This window comes from Nanorana parkeri, unplaced genomic scaffold, assembly GCF_000935625.1.
Source record: "Nanorana parkeri isolate BGI_ZX_2015 unplaced genomic scaffold, ASM93562v1 scaffold458, whole genome shotgun sequence".
Classification (NCBI taxonomy): Eukaryota; Metazoa; Chordata; class Amphibia; order Anura; family Dicroglossidae; genus Nanorana; species Nanorana parkeri.
In genome coordinates this window covers 487347-510996 of record NW_017306726.1, presented here as the reverse complement: position 1 = coordinate 510996, position 23650 = coordinate 487347, and the positions used below count along the sequence as shown (strand labels likewise).

The following is a 23650-nucleotide window of genomic DNA, read 5'->3' as shown; positions in this document are numbered from 1 at the left end:
AACATTTTTGTTTTATATATGTGTTAATACACACAGACACTCATATACATTTATATGTACACAATTTGTGTTTTAAAAATAAGCATTTAATATATGACGAAGGATTATTAAAGGGCCCCTGATGTCTCTATAAAGAGGACCCATCACTTCCTAACGTTCCACCTATTGGGTGAAAAGGAAAATGCTAAAAATATTCTTTTAAAAATGCCTCCCGCATTAAAAGAACACTTGCCTCTCCATTCGGAGCCACCATCGTGTGGGGGGAATGTAGGAGCCACCAACGTGTGGGGGGAATGTAGGAGCCACCAACGTGTATGTGCGAGGGGGGGGTGTAGGAGCCACCAACGTGTATGTGCGAGGGGGTGTAGGAGCTACCAACATGCAGTGGCAATGTAGGCATCTATCAGACTCAGAAATGTGTCGGATGTGAAGATTCTACATGTGGCTTTACCACTTCAAGACAGTAGAGTTCAGACTTGTTGCCTGCTGGACAGTACACATTAATAGTCTACGATTTTTAGTTTGTTGAGTCTCTTTAACCCTTTCGCTGGCAAGGACGTTTCGTCGTACGGAGCTACAAAAGTATTTACAGTTTTGCATACCTTCATTTTTTTACCTTTTCGCAAAAAGGCGCAATTACAAATTTGCTAATATTTGTTATTTATTAACTCAATACAGTTTTATCTTTTAGATTTAGTCAGAAAATAATTTTTTTTGTGCACGGATACTGATTTTGGTGTGTTTTAACAATTGAATTGTGTATTTTTATCGGTTTAATATTAATTTGAGAAACATTTGCGCAATTATCGCAGGGCCTACAAATTTAGTATCGCCATCTTTTTATTCTACCGGGCCTGCGCTTTCAGAAAATATATGGTTTGGGGGGTCTTTTACAAACGCTAGCAACGCAGCAGTTGAAAATCAAACCAATAGGAAAAAATTGCAGAAAATTCAAAAATGGCTTGGCCAGCTGATTTGAAAAATGTTCCGGAGGGCTTGGCAGCGAAAGGGTTAAAGGATGCAAGAGCGATTCCTATATACAGCCAGAACTTCAGAGCAGAGAGTTGACCACAGAGGTATAAAAGAACAATTGGAACCCATCTGTAGTCATTAAGTTCAAATGAGGAATAAGCTCCGTATTTTGTAGACTTGTAAGTCAGTGTTGATGGGTAAATAACCATCTGTTTCAAAGAAGCCGTGTTTTGCTCAGGACACTACCTGTATTCCTGTGCAATCTGCTGCTTTTAACAGCTTTGTGTTCCACTTTGAATAAAGCTTCCATTTAACAATGTAGATGCTTTGAATAGTCACCCTCTGTGTTGGTTAAGAAGCATTTTGCAGGTGGAGGTTCGTTTCTCTGCGGCGTGAAATTGTAATTTAAGTTGGAGTAATTAAGTCTATTATGAACAATACGCTTAAGTCAGCGGCAGGCGCATGGAGCGAGCGTTCCCGAGGCTTGATTGTATGATGATACATTGCTTTCCTGCTTTGATGAACGATGGCATTATGTTACACCTGCCTTTGTAACGCGTACTTTACATTATGTAAATGCTCCTGTTCAGTCCTCATTATTTCCAGCTACCTTCCACTGTCTCTCCGAGTCGTCTTCACTGGTCCTTTCACTCCAGCATGTTGAGAATGGGATTTTGACATTTAGAAAATCTCAGGGAAAAAAAAATGAAAGGCAGAATGCAGAAATAACGGATATGTCTAGTTAAAAAGGTCATGTATTTTTCAGATCTATTTATTTTTGGACTGTTCCGGAAAAAAAATTATTTTGTTTTGTGTTTTAAAGTTCACCTGTCGCCTAGCGGTGGCAACAGCCATTTTATGGGTCGAACCAGTAATAAGATAAACGAGACTATCGGGGGGCTTAGTTATATAATTCATCCTGAATTGTTAGATTAACGCTTAACTCCAGGCAATAGCTAAATACATTGCTGAAGTACATATATATAGGAGCTGTTTTATCAGGCAAATCGTTTGTATTTCTGCCCGCCCAGTCCTGAAATGTACACACCCCTGGCAGCCAGGCTTGTGACCATACAGTTAAGAAATACAGCTTGGTCATCTGCCCCTAGCCTGTGAGTGTGCACTAAAGGAGCTCTTCACTCTGCTCTCTTCTCCTTTCAGCCTGTTCCTTGTCCATATAGTTTCATGTAGCACACCAGATTGGCTTTTTGGGCTGCCCCTCCTCCTCCCAATTGGTGATATACTATAGAGAGGCTGATACCAAGTCAAATTCAGGTACTTACCCTAGGTGCATTTAAAGTACATTTCATGCCTCCACCATAGACAACCAAAAACTAAAATACTTATTCTGCTACAGGAGCCCTGAGGAAGATTTTCTCATCAAAGTTTAATCTACTCATATTTCGCTGCCCCTGGTTCCTCATTTCCTGCCTCATCAACATCCTAATGAAATGTTTAAATAAAACCTTTTTTATTTCATGTTTTCATTACATACCTTAGTTGAGACACGCCAACCTCCTCATTGGAACTCTGTGCTTCTGTATGCATTGCAAATATGGCTGGTGGGATGGCTCAGCAGGGAACTATACATAAGCTTCCTGAAAACATCACAGCACCCTTCCTCGGTATTTCTCTCAAGAGCCCTCAACCCTGATGTAAGCCTCTTGGGAGGAGTGCCTGGATATCAGACTGGAAGAGTGAATATTCCTAGGCATGCTTTATTTGCATGCAGACCACCCTAGGTTACACCAACATGTGCTGCATATAAAAGAATGGGTAGGACTTGGACAGTCATGCTAAGGAGTAAAGTGCTAGATGTTGGATGTCCTGCAGCCAAGAAATTAGATGGGCTCTGTATGACTTACTGCAACTTCTAATGCATATTGTGAGAAGCTCACAGTGTGCATTGAGTTCATAGATCACAATTTCAGTCCAGGAGAGGAGCTGGTACAACTGTGCAAGACAAACATTAAGGCTGAAGCTTTAAAAATAATTTCACCCAAAAGGGATTTCAGCTTTAGTAGATCTTGTAGAGTTTAGCCATCTGACAGTTTGGTATTTCTCTCAAATACTCTGTTGGTGGGATGTCTGCTATTGAGTTCCTGGGTCTCCACAACATGAGGGGTTTCCATGCTCCCTGTTGAATTTCTTATTTATATTACGGAGAATACAACAGGAGGATCTGGAACAAGTAGGTGGAGGGGAGCATCAGAATCTCCCAATACAACAGGAGGATCTGGAACAGGCAGGTGGAAAGGAGCATCAGAATCTCCCAATACAACAGGAGGATCTGGAACAGGCAGGTGGAAAGGAGCATCAGAATCTCCCAATACAACAGGAGGATCTGGAACAGGCAGGTGGAAAGGAGCATCAGAATCTCCCAATACAACAGGAGGATCTGGAACAGGCAGGTGGAAAGGAGCATCTGAATCTCCCAATACAACAGGAGGATCTGGAACAGGCAGGTGGAAAGGAGCATCTGAATCTCCCAATACAACAGGAGGTTCTGGAACAGGCAGGTGGACGGGAGCATCAGAATCTCCCAATACAACAGGAGAATCTGGAACAGGCAGGTGGACGGGAGCATCAGATGGACAAGAATTAGAATTGAAAGGAGAGCAGCCCCAGGAGAGCCGATTCAGTGCAGTAGTTGGGTGGGTGGTATAGAGACGATTTCAGTGATTACTAGTAAGAGAACCAATACTCATGGCGGATGGTTGTGGGATGTCCCAGAGGGGATATCATGGAACCAGGTTGAACAGCGTGCGGGGAATACTCCTGTCCCCATACAGGGATGGTACCTAGTATCATCTAGGTTTGTGTCCGGTCTTTGGTCTGGTTGCACTCGATGCTTGTCTGGGTATGTGTTGGGTTTCTCCAAGCTAGGTAGGTAAGGTGTACCAATATAATAGCAGGAAAGAAGCAGAGGCCCCCAGGAACAGACCGAGATCATCAGGATGATTCTTCCAAAAAGGAGGTTATTTAATCACAGGTAGGCATATGAAATACACCCTCTCAACGCATTTCAGGGCTCAAATTTGCCACTTCCTCAAGAGGGTGTGATGATACACTTGCTGTATGTGGCTGTATCTCTCAATGTGTGTATCTTAGATTGATAATAGATCTCATTGTTGGAGTATTCAATACAAATAAGAATCTAGGGGCTGACTTAGTCCACCAGGCTTTACCTATGACCAAACATTAGCAAAATCACTTCTTGTATAGTCCTGGAAAATAACAATTAAAATATCAGTTATGGATGGATAGCGGAGACATCGATTCATATTGTATGTTCAGGCTGATAGCTGTAATTGGTCTTCCACCACTGACTCAACAGTTCTTTGCTTTAAAAAATCCAGGGTCATAGCCTTACTACTGTCGGGACCGGCAATTACTTCAAGAACATGTCGAATCATAAAGGATTCAAATGAATAATAAATACAATTTACAAAGTTGAACATTTTGATGTCCTGCTAATGATCTTGCCAAAAAAAAACATCAGTCAGGATTTTATGATGAGAGGAGGATGATGATGATGATTTGCATTCTTATGAATGTTCAGATTTAATCCCAGGTGCCTCCACTGCGTGTATCGAGCGTCCACCCTTTAATTTACCGGTTACCATAAGCCAGGACTCTAAGCTAAGTTGCCTTTATATAAAAATCTATTCCGGCTCCTTCCCGCTGATTAAACACTTAAATTTTTAGGTTCTCTAATGATTAAAAATGTTAAAGCTTTGGGTAGAGAGTGGAGTAATAACCAGCCATAAATAATTCAATAATTGTTCCTACATTTCCACTTCGTAAAGTCTACCACAGCTGCTTCGTGCTTATGCGTGCAGATCATTCTACAGCATGTTCCGAGCTGAAGGCAACGCGCTCCTTGTCGATCGACACGGAAATAAAAATCCTACAGAATTTTTTTTTTTTTTTGGCATTGATCTAGAAATTTTAAAATTAACAAGCTTTTGCAAGTTACCCTGAGCTCTCGGAGCACATTGATATTAGGACCTACCTCTTACATGCAGCCGTTTCCAGGATAATAAGGGCATTTTTCTATGCCATGTAATTACTGAGAGGTTATCAATTCTGATTTAAGTTTACAGGGACTGCGGTCTTGCTTAACTTCTTTTTTCTAAGCACAGATTTGTATTACTCTCCTCTCTGCGGACTATTAATAGGTACCTGGATTTTATGGTCTGGTCATTCTTGTTGCCAAACTGTTACAAACCTGGGCAACTCTGACTGAGCATTTGATGAAACAATACATACGTAGGTCTTACCTTCAGTGAAAAATGCATGTCAAAGGATCAGTAGATGCAGATACAGTAATACCTTGGTTCACGAACGCTTCAGTTTGTGAAAATGTTGATTCCGTTTGCGAAATCCATCGCGTGTTGAACACGACCGCGGCCATCTTCCCCCGCAGACAGACTTGTGCGCACTGGCTGTGAAGCTTTTTTTTGTGCTTTTTAGCACATACAGTATTTGATTCGGTTTGCATCCAGAATCATGGAACAAATTAAGTTCGTGAACCGAGGTACCACTGTTTGTCAGCTGAATGATCCCAGCTTCACCTGTAAAAGTTGAGGTTGTTTCTGTCTCCTTTTCCTGAGACTCCCTGTTGGTCAGATAGGCTGCTTATCACATCCAAGAACCAACAGGGTGGCAGGAGTGAAGCCAAGGAAATGCCAAGATTTGCATATAACTTCAACGGCTTCTTGTCCTGTATTTAGTTATCGTTTGGCACGGGATTTTTGCCACAGGCAGCCCCTACTTGTGCATTTATTCACCATAGGTTTAGTGTGATTTGATTACATCTGTGATAGATTTATTTTTAGGTCTGCCACAGACAGTAGGTGGTGACCACAAGTGCAGGTTCATGTCGGCTGCATTCAGGCATCTATAGAGCAAATAGGTGACCACATCTAACGACTAACCATAAAGGGGAGTCATAGTGCTGATATCGCCAACAAAGCAATCAGACAATGTATGGTCAGTCTTCCCCCAACAAACCTTAAAGGGATATTAAAGTCAAAAGGACTTTACGCTATTTTGAATGCTGCTAAAAAAATAACTTACAATTGATGCTGCTCCTTGATGTTTAAGGGTGCGTTCAGACCTCTGTGTTGTGTTAGTTGCACAGTTTTGTGCAATGAATGCAACACAGAATGGGCCCCCAAAGTTTCTGTTTCCTACAGAATCAGCTGGTCCCCTGAGCACTGGTCCTAATATCCTGTTTTTGGGTGGCTCCCTTCCCCTGCAGAGTCGTTTGGAACCACCGTTGTGTGTGCTAGTAAGCCATGTGTGTCTCCACACATGACCCCGAAATGTTGCACTGTGTTTATGCTCTTGTTGCATGTACGTCAATAAATAGTCGTATTCTATCTACTATTGGAGTGCCAGTATCCATATTCTTCGTATAACAGGGACGGTGGCCATTCATCGATTACCGTTGTACCAGCTTTATCTTGATGGAGCAGCGTTCAGGAGTGCGATGGGTACACGGATTATCTTGGCATTCCACCCCCCACTTCTCCAAGCTAGTAGATGTAGAGCTTCTGGAGATTGCTCTGCCCCATGTAATCTTGTATAGATGTCTGTAAGTGCTTGTACAAAAATGTAAAGAAATGCTTTGCTGGGAAATGTTCATTTTTACTGGATTTATTATTAAAGTGACATTGAAGTCAATAAAACATTTCCCTCCCCCCATGTTAATGTTAGCGCTTAGCTTAAATTATGTCTTTTATTCCGATCTTCTTCTTCTTTCCTGATGTTTTCATCTGTCCCTCCAGCGGTGCGGCGGCTCCCCGATTTAGCGCTGACTGCTCTGTCCCTCCGATCCAGCGGTGTCTGCAGGCCGGTGCACGCGTCCATAGACTTACCTTGCATCTCTGCTCGTCTCCCGGCCGAGAATCGGAACTGCGCATGCGGGCGTGAGTGGGAAATTTAAATTTTAGCCGACGAATCGACGATGGAAAACGCTGACAACGTTTACCATCGTCGATTTTAATCGATTTAATCTAATAATTGTTGCAGCCCTACAGAATACCAATGTATAATACAGTGGCACACTGCTGAACACCAGCAGCTATAGAGGAACAACAAATCCCAGCAATAATACATTATACAGGCTGTTTAATGTATTATTGCTGGGATTTGGTGTTCCTCTGTAGCTGCTGGTGTTCTGCAGTGTGTCGTTTTCCATCGTCGATTTTAATCGACTTAATCGAATAATTGTTGCAGCTCTACTTACCTGCTCAGAGCCGACTTCTTCTTAGACCGGTCCTTCCAACATCTCTCCCCCTCCTCTGCAGCGTTCTAAGGTCCCATAAATCATCATGTCTATACACTGTGCACAGCTGTGAGGACGCAGAGGAAGATTCCAATGCCATAGGGAGAAGGAGACAGACTGGAGGGAGTGTTATGATAGGCGGCTGGCTCATAGATTCAAATGAATATAACTTTATTTTAGCACCTAGACACAAACGAGGGGGGAAGCCCTGCTGCAAGGGTTCATAACAAAATTTCTCGAGTTCTTCCGTAAGAAAAGAACAGAATTTTAAACTTCTTCACTTACCCTTCTAAAGTTTGTGAGCACCTTTAGAATTAGTATGTGTATACATCAATGTGGTCCGTGTTCTTATATTTGTTTCAAGCGACTCCAAAGCTGGATTTAATAATGTAGAACAAAAAAGACACTTTTGTCGAATATCCTTCAAAGGTGTAATACAGAGTGAAGAGTTCCCAGGAAGTAAGAGTTCACCCGGGTTTTTCCTATAGATAGTTTTAAATTAAACTTTGATTTTTTAGTTTTAATTTATCTTCAGATACTTCAGAGCAGATTCTTGAAAGCTTTTCACCAAGAGGGAACAGGGCACCTCGGAGTATCCAACAAAGATGAAGCATACTCTGCCGGAATAGCCTTCCTTTGTGCAGATGTTTTCTCTCCAAGAAATACTTATTGTTTCTATGAATATCAGTTTGGATATCACTTTACATTGTGTCAGCTATTATCTCAGAAGGATGTTTATACCATATTTAACACGGATATCAGAAGATAAGATTCTGGAGTTTCACAATTTTTACTTTTTTTTGATTAAACATGAAAATTAAATCCTGGGATGCATAGAGGCAGCACTGCTCAGTACTTAACCACTTCAGTACCAGCATGTTAAACCCCCGTCATTACTAGGCCATTTTTTTCCGTTTCAGTACTGTGGAAATTTGACTGACCATTACACTATCACGCAGCAGAGTACTCAAATTCATTTTGTATTTTTTTTTTGCGCTGACTCGAGTATAAGCCGAGGGGGGCACTTTTCACCCAAAAAAATGGGCTGAAAATCTCTGCTTATACTCGAGTATATACGGTAATAGTCCTTTTTTAAATGTTATTATTATATAAAGGGATACAAAAAAGACAGAAAAAAATTGAAAAAACTTCCCTTTCTATTATAAAAAAAAAGCAAATAAAGATTGCATCATGGTACAGAAACCATCACAATGAGCCTTTTTGGAAATTAGACACCCCAAGGTGATATTTTTTTGTTTGCACAATTTTTGGAGCATGAGGAAATATGCCAGTATTGAAAGCGTTAATACATGGACCTTCATACACTGGTTAAATACAGTAAGAGTAAGAAGATGAAGGGGTTTATATGTAGATGTGCAGAATAAGGAAGATGAACGGGTTAATATGCAGATCTGCAGAACAAGGGAGATGGAGGACGTAATATGCAGATGTGAAGAATAAGGGTGATGAAGGGGTTAATATGCAGATTTGCAGAATGAATAGGTTTAATATACAGTTCAGAGATGGAATGGAGTTTACATATACTGTAGTGGAGAGGGAATGAAAGGGTTAAAACATATCCCCAAATGTATTATTCTTTGCTGCTACTTGGTTTCACTAGAAAATAATGAGTGGATGACTCATTCCTTCATAACTTCATTTGCCTCTCTTTTAAGAAGAAGGGGAGGGTTTGGGAATGTAAACGTAGCCTTGTGGTCGCTCTGATAACCAATCACAGGGCACAGAGCTGATCAGACTGGCTCTGTGCCCATTGATTGGTTATCACGGCGTTCACATGAAGCCGATGCTCCTGATAGCAGGGGTATTGGCTTCTGTGCACACAGGCGGTGACGTACAGGTACGTCTTCCCAAACGATAGGGCAGCCGGCCGTATATGTATAGTGGCCGGTCCTTAGGTGGTTAAAGTGCAACTGAAGTCTAACTTTTTAGTTTTGGATAGAGTGAAGAGGGATTAGGACACCTGTGAGGTTTTTATTGCTGTCTGTGTCCCCATTAGGGAGATTCACCCTCTATTTGTCTTAGTGACTGTTATCACTGATACTGAAAGAAGATCGCAAATATTGGGTTGTCATCAAAACAGGAATAGATGGGAAATCTTCCAATGGGGACAATAGTTCTGGTGACGGGGATCAGGAATTTCCCACACTTTGGAATAATTACCTCTCACTTCTTGTTGTGGTCATTGGACAGGAAGTGAAGGGAAATCTCCCCAATGAGACACAGCTGGCAAAAAAAGCTGACAGGCGTTATAGTCCTCTGTTACTCTCTCCAAACCAAAAATAAAGAAACATTTTGGCTTCAGTTCTACTTTAATCTTTCCAATTGGACCCACTACCCTTTGCCTGTAATCTGGTGATCTAAAAACCCCTGCTAATGCCAAACACACCCACTGCAGGCACATTGAGGTCCCCTAGAAGCAGAAAGTCCAATGTAAAAGAAAAAAAGTAATCACTTCTCCAAACCACCAACCAGATTCCAACCCAACGTGATTGTCTGGAGGTGTAGACTCCGGAAACAAAGACATTAAAGGCCACTGGAAAGTTTAGAACGTTCGCTCCCAGTGACCCTTTCATGTGCTCTTTGAATTTGAGCTGCCATGGATTACAGAGATCTGTTAAAGTATATGCAAACCATTTGGCTCCAGAGCAGTGTCTTGAATGGCTGCCCCCTGGACTTTGGTGCTTTATGAGATGTGTGGGTGGTTAGGGTGTCTAGCACAGTGAAGAGGGTTAAGTCAAAATGTCAGTAGTAACGTAGTCATGCCCTCTTATATAGTTTGAGCTTTCCTGGGTGGGAACCGTGTGGAGTGTTAGAAAGAGACTGCACTCAGGCTGTAATGGAACATGCCTGCAGGTTGAGCAGAGACCGACTTCTCTTACAGCTAGCCCGAAGGCTGAATGTTTTTTGGTTGTGTATTAAATTATGCTGACTCAGACCCCTGCAAAGAATATCTCTTCATGTGTTTGATGCCACAGTGCTAAATCAATGGGGGCAAAAAGCTCTTAAATGCACTTTGGTATCTGGATTACCTTGCTGCGAGCTCTCTGTTTGAAGCTGATCGCATACATTTGGTTGTCATGACCTGGATATACATTGTGCTAGATCAATGAGTTAAATACTGTAAAATGTGTGCCAGCAGGCATTTAAAGAAACAGTGTACCATTTGTTTACTGCAGTCTATCGTGAGGAAAAACTCTGTAGCCACTGAGACTGTGCAAACACTGCGGCCAATACCACGTAAAAGCACCGTACACTGCTGGGTGCATTCTCATTCTGAATCTGCAGTATAGAGGTCTCAGTAAACACATTGCGGCAAGCTAATGCTGCCCAACAGCAGGCCAATGCAAAGCAGCAAGAAACAAATGAGAATTGATACTTATTTGTGCCGCTGCTTTTCTTTTTTGTAAGGAATAAAATATATTTTGTTAAAAAAAAAAAAAAGATTGTATGACTTCCAGTGGTAGACCAGTATACATCTTAAAGAAAAACTCTAGGAACGTAAAAAGTTATGTGGGTCTACCCCCGCATTGCAAGGGTTAACTGCTCATTTTTCTCTAAGGGCCTGAATACATAAGATATACTCACCTGACCCTCGGTCCTGCGACGGTGAGTGCTTACCTCTCCCCCGGCTGTGGTATGTCCCTCAGCGTCCTCATCTCTAATGCATGAGAATGGACCCGCATTAGAAATTATGACGACAGGGGGCCTTGGACCGATTTGAGTCCCTGGACCAAAACTAGCAGTTAAACCTTGCAGTGTGGGGGGTAGCCCCACTGTAAGGGTTAACTTTGTACATTCCTTGAGTTCCCCTTTAATAGCAGGACTTTGAATATGCCTTCAGCCTGTACATAAGGTTGTCTGCATTCATTCCTTTATATTTAGAAGTAGAGAGCATCAAGTCTCCTCTTTGATCTTCACAAGATGCTCTGTTTCTTCACTAATTGTTTCCTCTTTACAAAGAGTTTCTGCTGCCTACGTGCATTTCCTTTGTGTGTGTTAGAAGAGCTCTCCTCTATTGTCTTGTCATGTTCATCTATGACCTTCCTTGCAAGATTGGAACAGGAGCAATAATGTGTTTTGTTTGAGGCTTCATTAAGTAAATAGTGATAACATCCACATGAAGTTTGTTAATACGCCAGTTATAGAGTTTAGGATGTTTGTCTTCCCCACAAACGTTTTGTTGGTGTTTTTTAGCAGGTAAAGTTCCTGGGTAAAGTGCATTTGTTCTCATTATAAAGCAGGGATGCTTTCTCTACCTGTGTTTAAAGCAACTCCACCATAAAAGCACTGGTGGCCTCTTTAGGACTGGTGAAAGTGACCTGTTGAGTATTGGATAGATGGCAACAAGGCACCTGGGTCCCAACTCCAACCAATTGCCACAGTTATAAGGAGAGAGTGCTACTGAACTCTATTTATATTTTGGGATGAGATGAAGGATGAGACTTCCTATTGGCCAGATAGGGACAGTGATGGGAATTAATGTGGACAAAGCTGTTGAATAACATTGGTACCCTAAGGCCTCATTCACACGGGGCTAACATGGGCCGTGCACACCAGTAAAAGGCCAATCCCGGGAGGCACAGGTGCTGCGTGTGATTGAGTGCAGCAGCCTGTTCTTCCCTATGGGAGGACGTGGCCGTACGCTGTCATCCGCACACTAGAACTGCACATCTGTGCGGGTCCGGGTGTCCGTAGTTCGACGCAGACAGGATGCATTCCTTCTGTGTCCAAGTACGGACACCGGGCCCGCACGGATGTGTGGATGACAGCGTACGGCCCGTGTTAGGCTTGTGTGACTAAGGCCTTATAAGCAATACACTTTGTAAGATAAAGTGGCCTTTAGAGACTTTGGAGGTGGTTCCATTATCGGTGAGTTAAAGTATATCTAATGAAAATACTTTTTTATATAGTTTTGGACAGAATAGACAATAGTTACAGGTGTCTCTTTTTTTATTTTAATCGGTGCTTCATTGGGGAAAATTTCCTTAATTTCCTGTCTCAAAGACAAAACAGGAAGTGAGAAGTATCTCTCCAAGGTGAGGTATCTCCCGTCTGATATAGTTGTTACCTGAACCGGAGGATTGAAAGGATGGATTGGAATGGAAGGTTTCCCATCTATTCTTGTTCTGGTGACAGCTTGAAATTGTGTATGTTCCCGGACCTTCAGATCAACAGCACAAATAGAAAGGGAAATTCTCGGAAGTGGGGACACAGCAATGAAACCAGTAGAAAGTTGAACAGAAGAATGATATGTTAGCGCACTCCTAGGGTGGTGTGTTGTGGCCGGTGTGCTGCTCCTCATATTGTTAGACCGAGGTGTCTAACAGTGTGAAGTTGAACAGAAAAAAGAGAAGGAGCGCAACTGACTGGCAAAGGGTGTAAGGATGGGAAATGATCGGGGACAAAAATAAATCGAGGTATTGGCACAATACCAGTACCAAGTATGTGCCAATACCTCGATTTATTTTTGTCCCCGATCATTTCCCATCCTTACACCCTGTGCCAGTCAGTTGCGCTCCTTCTCTTTTTTCTGTTCAGCAATGAAACCAGACAGAGGTTCTATCCTTTCCCTACTGTATCTATACACTTTAATGTACGTGTTCTGGTTAAAGTGTCATTAATCCCACCATGTTATATTTTTAAGATAAGAAGAGAACAATAAATTCAACAATAGCAGGATCTGGTGTCACCCAAACTGCTGGAGCCTCCCTGCCACTGAGGAAAAAAGTCTTGTGGGGCAGCTTCAACAGGTTAATGTAGAAAGTCAATGACTTCCAAACAGGCAGCAGCCAGACTCTGCTACAATGGTGTTGCCACTCACAATGGGGAAGTACATGGAAATGGCGGGATCAATCACATGTTAAGAAGAAACAAACACATTCATACTAGAGAACTTCTGTATATGGGTATAAGGTATTGATTAAAGAAATCTACACACAGAATTGTTTGAGGTTTAACCCCTCAGCGACCAGCGACGCACATAGTACGTCTTTTGGCAGCAGGCCCGTTTAAACAGACTCCAGTGGTGGCCACTCTGTTTACAATTGTAAAGCCGGCTGTCGGCTTTACAATAGAAGCGATTCTGGCGGCTCAGCTGCTGACAGATCGCTTCTACGGGCCGGTAAAGAGCCCGTCCGGCATCCCCACCATGTTTCCTGGGCTCAGCTGCCCCTCCAGCCGGCATCTCAGGTGTCGGCGGGAAGCTGGGGAGGAGAGCGGCTAACGTCCGTTCACCGATCTCCACCCTGTTCTATGGGACCGGGAGCTATGTGTATTGCATGACTTCCGGTCCCATAGCTGTCAGCGCTGGGCTCCTGAAGCCGAGCAATAAGCTATTGAAGTGCGATCTGCACTTCAATAGCTTATTTAGAGTGGAAAGGTGACATTGGGGGTCTTTTGGACCCTTAGTATCACCTTAAAGAGGACCTGTCATTACCAATATTGGGGGGCTTGTAAGCTCCCTTATGTGATAGCAATTAAAGTAAAAAAAAAAAAAAAAAAGTTTAAATATTAAGCAAACAAAATGTAAAAATGCTAAAAAAAATGTTAAAAGCCCCCCCATGAGCGTAAAAACACACATCAGGTGCGCCTATGTATAAAACGACGATTGTGCTACACATGTTGCATATCGCCGCACACGCCAGAGCAGAGCAATCATTTTAGGGCCAGTATTTACCCCTAAACTGATGACCTGTAGGGGGGGGGCTTTTAAAGCTTCAACTTTTTGGGGTATTACATTTTGTCGCCATTTCGTGACACGCACAATTTTCAACCTGGGCGTGTTGGGTATCTATTTACTTGTCAGAACCTCATCTTTTATATCTTACAAAAAAAGGGTATTGTATTGTATTTTGGACACTAAATGTAACTTAAGTTCATTTTTCACTACATTTTTGGGTTTGATAAAGAGTTAATGTCGTGCAACATAAAAATTTGCAACTGCTGCCATTTTATTTTACAGGGTCTTGGCTTTCAGAAAATATATAATGTTTGGGGTTTGAAGTAACTTTCAGGCCGAAAATGTACATTATATCATGTGTGCAAAAAACAAAAAAAAGGCCTTAGCAGCGAAAGGGTCCTTAAGGGGTTAATAACAGAGCAGGGAAGCAAAACCCTGACTGGCTGCTATAGAGAAGCACACAGCGCTGTCTTATATTTTCCTCAGCTTCACTTTTCATAAACTGTCCTCACTGATCCTCAGGACATAATTCTAATATTTTGTATTTCTTGCTTTTTTTTTTAGTCAACCAACTCAAGTGGAGGAAAGCTGCAACTTCTGGAAACCAACTTCTCCTTGACCTTACGTGACTTCATTGATCTTCACCTCCATCACCAGAACAGTATCCCGGCATTCCTCAGTGCCGTCACCTTGGATCTCTTTAGCCGTCAGACCTTCGCCTAAAGTGTATCAATCCATGTCCCTTACTGTCTGCATTTTGTATCGGCACACATAAGTCATATCAGAGGTTGATGATGTCACACGGGGCTTTTACTCCCCAGCAAAATGTCTTTATGTTACACTCTTTCCAAAATAAGGTTACTAAACGACTGCATGTACATTTTTAGCTAATGGTAGCTCAGACCTGGAATATGAAGTGTACTGATTACCTGTTATAAGACCCTCCGTACTGTCCCACTGAAATGTCTTGTCTTTGCTTTTGGCAGTTATCCTTATCTGCAACAAATGGGGCTGCTCAGTGTTTAGGACAACACTGGAATCCATTTCCTATGGGCAAACTTTCTACTTTAATGCCAACCCTAGCCAACATTTTTTAGGTTTAGATATAGTGGAGAAGGGTTAAAACGTCTGTTGTTAAATATTATTTGTCTCCGCTGAGTTTATATACTGCCTGTCTGACCCTCATTGTCTGGACAATGGGAATATCTCTCTTCTGGGGACCACACAACAATAACATTCTGACATATGTTCTAAAACCTCCTCATTCTTATGTGTCCCGCTTGTGGGAATGGGTCCTGTCATTCTTATGTGTCCCGCTTGTGGGAATGGGTCCTGTCATTCTTATGTGTCCCCCTTGTGGGAATGGGTCCTGTCATTCTTATGTGTCCCCCTTGTGGGAATGGGTCCTGTCATTCTTATGTGTCCCCCTTGTGGGAATGGGTCCTGTCATTCTTATGTGTCCCCCTTGTGGGAATGGGTCCTGTCATTCTTATGTGTCCCCCTTGTGGGAATGGGTCCTGTCATTCTTATGTGTCCCCCTTGTGGGAATGGGTCCTGTCATTCCTATGGTGTCCTTGTTGTGGGAATGGGTCCTGTCATTGTTATGTGTCCCCCTTGTGGGAATGGCTCCTGTCATTGTTATGTGTCCCCCTTGTGGGAATGGCTCCTGTCATTGTTATGTGTCCCCCTTGTGGGAATGGGTCCTGTCATTGTTGTGTGTCCCCCTTGTGGGAATGGGTCCTGTCATTCTTATGGTGTCCTTGTTGTGGGAATGGGTCCTGTCATTCTTATGTGTCCCCCTTGTGGGAATGGGTTCTGTCATTGTTATGTGTCCCCCTTGTGGGAATGGGTCCTGTCATTCTTATGGTGTCCTTGTTGTGTGAATGGGTCCTGTCATTCTTATGTGTCCCCCTTGTGGGAATGGGTCCTATCTGTCACCCATTAATTAGACAGGAAGTGACATTTTCCTTATTGTTCATTCTGATGTACCTCAGGAAGTGGACAAAAAAGTCTCCCATATGGGGAAACACCAGCAAAAAGTTGACCTGAGATTTGAATACATTTTTGAGATCTAAAACAGTAATATTGTTAACAGACAATTTTAACCTGAATCTACAAGGCACAAACTTATTCTTCATGGGTGGAGCTTATGTTATCATTAGCCCTTCTTTTGTATGATTTCTAAGGATCCAGAATTTCCTAGTTGTTGTGCTTAGATCTAAGCATTTCTTGCAATTTCTTTTTTTTTTTATGAACCTAATATCCAGCAGCAACCGGGTTTTACTCTTTCAGTAATCTAAATTTAGTAAACTGAATATGGATTAGTTGGTTGGGTTGTTATGTTTCCCAATGCTGTATGAAATAAGCCTGTTTATGTCCTCACATAAGAGAAGAAGAAATCTCTTGCCAAGAGCTGTTATATTGTATATTGGGTCATATAGATTTGCTGCCCAACTGAAGTCTGCTCTAGCTGGCTGGCATTACCTGTGTACACTTAAATGCTGGTCCCTCAGGTATGGAATGTGACTCTGTATTACTCTAGTGTGTTACAACATCAATAATTGAAAAGGTTACTACTCTGGCATCATGGCATCATTAATTAAAGCGTGTCAGCTGTATATTAGGTCACCAAAGGCACATATATAGCAGCCTGAACCATCATGGTTTTCTAGTCTTGCATCTGGAAGATACCTTGCAGTCATGTGTTGGAAATTATGTTGATTACAGCTGTTGATAAAATGTAACCTTTTTTATTTCTTATGTTTGATTTGCCTATTGTAATGTTTTCTGAGAGAAATAAAGAACATTTTTCTACATTGTCAAATTTGTCTTTTTTATTACATAGTAACATTAGACCAGAAAATGATCTGGATCTTTAATTAAATGCGTCTTACACATCTTTGGGCCCTTAGCCTCCATTTTACAATGATGTCACTATACTTTTGCACCGTTGTTGAATCTATTGGTCAGGGGACAGAGTAGTGACTACTGTGCTGTGGTCAGAAAAAAGACCTAACAGAGGAAGGAAACCTGGCATGGTGTAATAGTGTTGAATAGGATTGTTACTGAATGTACTGAGCCTGAGTTTTCAGTGATCAGTGGATCTCTGTAATCTAATACTAATATTAGTTTTGGGTATGGGGATAATAGTTTTGAATGAACTATTATTTTTGTTTTACGAATGGCAGGATTTTTAGCAGTGGATTGTGACTCCATCCCCTCCTGCAAAGCCATGGCAAAGGTGAACATGTTTTGTAGCTAGATTCTGCAGGTATGTGTTTACTATACATTACAGAGTCTCCGCCAGAGTAGTAGGACACTACTTTTTGCATTTTCCTGTGCCTGCTGTTGGGTGAAACAAGTCATTTTGGCAGAGAGTTTACCAATGATATTTGTCCCAGATATATATAAAAAGCCAACACTAAAGCAAAAATGGAATTCGGATTGAATTTTAAGAGATCCAAATGATCGTTTATCACACTCATTCATTGACATATGTGCTATGCTTTATTAGGGAGCATTATTGTGGAGTATATTTATAAAGCAGTGAATATGACATTCATCAGTCACTGCAGGTGAATCAATCACTGTAATTTAAGCTGAAATTTAAAGGCAGATATATAAAAAGTCACAAATGATGCATATCTGTAATTCATATGTACATTATTGAATTCATTTTTCTTTCTCGCCTGTTGAGGTACACAGGGGTTTTAGGGCTTGTTCACACCAAAGCACACCAAAGCACAGTGGCTGGGTCACATGCGTTCTGGGGTGGGAGGGGCCATGGCCAATGGCACCACAGCCACACCTCCCATCCGCACAGCGATTGGTCGCACCAGAACGCGTGGCATGCACTATTTTTTGGGATCAGACTGGACTGCGGCATTGCTTTGCCACACTTTCTGGTGTGACTGATCACACTGTGGGGCGGGAACGCAGGGAGGCTTGCTCTATGTGATCCAGTGCGTTTCAGCCAGTAACCGTGCTGAAATGTACTGGATTTGGTGTGAATAAGCTCTTAGGTTATACTGCAGACCCTGGCAACAAAAATAATTTGCCCAGCACAGGATAACCCCGTCCACAACCATCATGCCCCAGTTTTTTTTGCTAGCGTCCTCGGGAGAGTGGATGCGTTTTTCTCAGCTCTGCTGTTTTCCATTAGAAAGAAGTCTCTCCAGTCAGACAACGAGCACTGGTAGATTCATGGCAGATGTGTAAAAATCTTGGAAGTCTTTGCGGTCATCCACCTAGTGCAGGTTTTCCCAGTTTGTACTGGTGCTCGTTTTGTGACAGTTCTGCATTTTTCAAAGTTTCTCTATCTGCTGGTAGATTCAGGCCAGATATTGGAATTCTTCCAGTCAGCGCATCACACAGGACTTCATCAGGAATCCCCAGATATACTGGCCTGACCTGAGTAGTGGAGTTATTGGTCCAGAGCTGAGGCGGTTTTTCAGTTATCCTCCAGGCTTTCCGGATTCTGCGGACATCAAGGACATGCACCTGCATGTCCCCATTTTTCCAGCAAATCTATGTTTCCTATGTTTTGCTGGGGACCCCTAAACTACCAGTTCGAGGTTCTGCCCTTTGACCTCTCATTTGCACCTAGGGTGTTCACCAAGCTGCTAGCTCTAGTATTGGCTGTTCTGTGCTCTTATGGTATCTCCATTGTGGGATATTTAAACTACCTCCAGATAAGGGAACACTTGACATGGGCTCTGCTGGACAGCGTGACTTTAGCTGTCTTGCAAGGGCTTCAATGGTTCCTGGAACTGACTCATTGTTTGGAGTATCTAGACTGAGGTCCAAGACTAGACGCAAAGTATTTCTTAAACAGAGGAAACTTTAGAATTGTCAGTCTATGATTTGACTTCTTCCAGTCTCTGCTATTGGATGAGTGTCCTAGGCTTGATGGTAGCCTCTTTCAAGGTAGTTATATTAGCTAATTTTTTAACTCTGGGCTTCTACAATGCAACTTTGTCTTCATGGGACTAGTCATTCAGGTCACTAAACAGATTATTTTGTTTGAAACTGATGAATAAGTTGTCCCTGGCCTTGTGGCTCAGGAAGTCAGCTCTGGAACCGATTAATTCCTTTCTTCACATATTCATTAAAGTGACATTAAATCCTCAGATTTTTTAACATAAACCAACTGTAATGTGCGCCTTACTGTAATCCATGGTAGTTTCCCTTCTCTTTGCTGCTCTTCCTTTTTAAATCTGTATCTGTTCTCATGCTCTGCAGAACTTCTGTTTTGCAGCAGACTGCCTTGTCTCAGGAATGGATACACGGTGTCTGTGTATAGGCTTGTAACCTGAGCCAGCACTACAGGAAGAGGCCCTGAGCTGAAAAGGAAAGTTCTCCCCAAGCATGAGAAGAGATGAGGATTTAAAGGAAGAGCAGCAAAGAGAAGGGAAACAACCATGGATTACAGTAAGGCACACATTACAGTATTGGTTTATGTTGAAAAATCTGAGGGTTTAATGTGACTTTAAAGATCCGCATGGCGAATGCCAGCGTGTTGGACTGGTATAGTGTCCTAACCATCCTGGGGACTTAGTCATCAGAATAGTTTTACCTCCCAATCAACATCCCGGAATTCTGGGTGATTTGGTAGCTCCACAGTGCTGAACCATCCTGCTGGAGGGTCACCCGATCCGAATTCAGTCAAACAAGGTCACAGTGATGGCACACATCAACCATCAGGGAGGAATCACAAATACTGTACAGCTGCAGATAGACAAGTTTTTTGGATCCTGTCCTTCACATTCCCACTTTTCTCATCATAGACATCCCAGGCATAGACCATCCCACTTTTCTCATCATAGACATCCCAGGCATAGACCATCAGCAGACAGACTTCTTCAGCTGACAGCATCTGAACTGGGGGTAGTGGTACCTCTGTTCAAAGGGAGTTTAAGGACCTGTGTTGCTGGTGGGGGACACCAGATGTGTACTTCCTGACTTCCATGTTCAACAACAAACTTTAAAGGTTGTCTCTGGGTACAAGGGTCGTCTAGCGGAAGCAGTAGATGCTCTGTTGGCTCCATGGGATCAGTATACCCTGATCTATTCCTTTCCTTCCTGAAACATCTTCCTGGTGATAAGATGGAAGGCAGTTCGGGGTCCCCATTGCTCTGGACTGTCCCTGGTGGCTATGGTACACTAACCTGGTAAGCTTGATGGCCGACACTCTGTCAGATCATTACGATCTTCTCTTCCAAGGATCAATTTTTTTAATTTTTGTTTTAATCAAAAGCATCCCTAAATCTGTTTTTCCCTACAATACTAACACCTAGGAAGGATTGTTTCCCCGAAGGTCTCATCAGACATGGAGTGCATAATTTACTTCATGTGAGTCAAGGTTTCCATCCTATGAGTTTTTTTTACATGGGATGAACCCTCTTTCCCTGCATCTGAGTCTGGACCAGTGTTTGGTTGTCAGCACTTCCTTCACTCTTTGATCTTTCCCCCCTTGATTTCGACCTTTGTTTAGTGAATCTCCAGTGTAGCTTTCCCTGTTCGTTCTTCTGTAGGTTGTGGATCTGGTCTTCTCTGCGCTTCAAAGACCACTGTGTGAACCTGTTTGAGACATTCCTCTCTCCACTTTTACTCACAAGGTGTTACAGAGGTGATGGCTACAAGAAGCAAGAAGAGTGTCTAAACTAGCAGCCTCATCCTGCAAGGACCTCTTACTGGTTTTGTACAGGGCCATGGTGGTGTTGAGACCAAATACTTCCTTGTTGCCTAATGTGGTTCTGCCTTAACCTCAACCAGCACATTGTTCTCCCATCCTTTAATCTGGCTCTAGTTCATCAAAAAGCATATCCCCTTTATTGTCTGGATGTGTTCTGGGCTGTAAGAGTCTCCTTGTTCTTTACAGCATCAAGCATCGTTTCCATATTTGTAAGGCTACCACCTGATCATCTGCACTTTCAATGTTCTACCAGATGGATATTCAGGCCCCATCTAATGCCAGCTTTAGGTGTTGGACTCTCAGGTGGCTCTTTGTACTGCAGATAGTCCCTACTTTTCTGTTGTTTTCTTTGGTAATCTATGTTGCCGCCCCCCCCCTTTTTGGACTGCTTTTGGTTGTCCCAACAGTCTAACAATTCCTCTGTCCCTTAATGGATGAGACAGAAAACAGGATTTTTGTACTTACTGTTCTTGGAGTCTATTGAGGGACTAAGGTCCCTCCCCTTTGTGTTTATTTTTAAACTTTCAGTGCTATGCTACAAAACTCAGGCATGATTATTATGGGTGGGGTTGTCCTCTGCTTGACAATTTTTATTTAGTTGCCAGGGTGCATTTCTCCTGTAGGTGGCAGCATAACCTGACAGTTTAGGAACTCCTGTTTCCCTCAAGGGAATACAGGCAGCGAAAATACCTACTATCTACTACTATCAGCTACTACTATCAGCCTCTTGCAGTTCTGGTACAGCAGGGCTGGAGTGTAAAAAGAAGCAGCATAAGCAGCCAATTAGTTCATGTGCAGACAAGCATGCTGGTAGAAAAGGAAAGCAGAGTGACAGGCAGGTAAGTTTATCTTTGTGCTTCTCTTTTCACTGTCCAGTCACAGGCTGAGGTAGGTTGAAAGATGGTGGACATCAGACTGAGAACATCTAGTGTCAGAAGAAAAGTATTGAAGGTGAATATTGCACCCAAACTGGTTTTGTTATTGTATCTTTTACTGAGCTATTTATTTCCATCTTCTTTTTGCCTGGGGTTCTGCTTTAAAACACATGCGCCAGGAAGATACACCTGTAGTGAATGGTGTGTTTCACAGTCACTGCTTTATACATATACTCCTGTGTAACTATTGCACATGTTGTCTGCTAAATCTCAAGGGGAAGAATAGATTATCCATGTTTTTTTATTTTTATTTACAGCCAATAGCTATTAATCCACCAAGGTAACACAAGCATTAGGGATGTCTTCTCATAGCAGAAACATGCTTACTTGGCTGATATGAGCATGCATCTTTGTGGTGGTGTTATTAAAGGAGAACTATGAGGGGAGTCATTTTCACTCAACCTCATATTTCGAGCCGGCGTGTGACAATGACACACGTCCCACGTCGGCTCAAGAGATCGGGAAGTGAGCGAACACATACCGGCGCTCGCTCACTTCTCGATCATGTCCCTGCAGAGAGCCGTGACTGTCACTCACAGCTCCCTGCAGGGATTCCCCATTCCGATCCTCCAGCACTGACTGGCGGAACGGACGGGGAGGGGGCGGGTACAGCTGGCTCTGCCTCTAGATAGGCAGAGCCAGCTGTCACTCACGCAGCTGGGTGGATCTCGACAGTAATGTCGGGATCTGTCCCGGCTGCGGCGGTCTCAGTATATTGCGAGCTGTAGCTCGCGATATACTGAGCTTTGGGTCACGGAAGGATGATAGTTTATGTCCTTAGGAGAACTATGGGGGAAAAGCACTTTAAAAAAAAAAAAAATTCTGCTTGATACCTCATGGCAGGGGTCGGCAACTCCATCCCTCCAGCTGTGATTTAGCTACAAACCCCAACATGGCTCTGCAATCATGCCTGTAAATGTCAGTCTTGCAATGCCTCATGGGACTTGTATTTCAACAACAGCTCGATGGCAGGAGTTGCCCACCCCTGCCGTATGGCTTGGGGTACCTTTAACGGAGCAAGTTGCATTCAACTTTAGTAATATCAACAACTTCTCTGGCATTCAGTAAAAAAAAGCAAAGAAAGAGGTTTTGTTCAATGTTCACTGAGCAGGAAATATAGAATTAAAGGTTTTAATTCTGCAGTCTCGGGCTTAAACGTATGATGAATCGCCCACTACTCATTGGCAGAAGAGAAGGGACTGATTCCTGCTCATTAAGCAGCATTAACAGCCAGCTCCATCATTTATGTATATCCACAGTGGCGTCACTGACTCCTCATGCCAGTCATCACAATAGACTCCCTGAATGTCGGCAACTCTCTCCCACTCACCTATGAAGGATAAATTAAGTAATTAATAGCTTTACAATGAAAGCCCCTATCTGAGTTTTACAGAATCAAGTCCACAGTGGGAAGGAAAATTGATGGAATTGAGAGAAATCCTATTGGACCATACTGTGTCTCTTATGTATGTTATAATCAGGAATTCTAAGCTGCATGTGCTGCTTTAAAATAATCAGCTCCACTACACCTTACTAATATAAAGCAACTCCCACTGCGTTTTACAGGCTTAGGAAGTTTTAATAAAAACACGAGGGCCACAACCAATCCTCCCTCTTCATATGCATCATTTAGACATATAGTAAGCTGCACATCCAACCTGCTGACTTCTAACAAAGTCAAATATTAGTCAAACAATAAATATCAAAGGGTATCTTCCTATGAAATACTGTATGTATTGGCCTGGCACATAGCAAGTATCAGATCTATAGCGAACCCAACTGAATCTCCCTCCTGCATTGTGCTGCCTGCCTCTACTGACTGCATACAGAGAACAGAGGCAGTAAATGTCACGTGGACCCCTTTGTGACCAGGGACATGAAAGTGGCTGGGACACTTTGTCGCCAGGTTCCAGACAGGTAGACTGAGCACAGGCTGACAAAAGCAGAATTGACCGGCACAGACAACGGAGTACAAATGCAGTCTAACCCATTCACTGGAGGAATTTGGGGTATAAACAGAGAAAAGTCAGACAAACCTGAATCCAGGGCATCAA

General features: G+C 42.6%; 1 protein-coding gene across 1 annotated transcript in view; it reads left to right on the top strand.

Annotated features, from left to right (window-relative positions):
* The window catches only part of MAD1L1 (MAD1 mitotic arrest deficient like 1), a 685198-nt gene extending 670459 nt beyond the window's left edge, over positions 1-14739 (top strand). Inside the window, exon 18 of the mRNA XM_018560488.1 lies at positions 14532-14739. Coding sequence (XP_018415990.1) covers positions 14532-14690 — 159 coding nt within the window. The 3' untranslated portion in view covers positions 14691-14739. The remainder of the gene's footprint in view (positions 1-14531) is intronic.
* The last annotated feature ends 8911 nt before the right edge of the window (positions 14740-23650 follow it).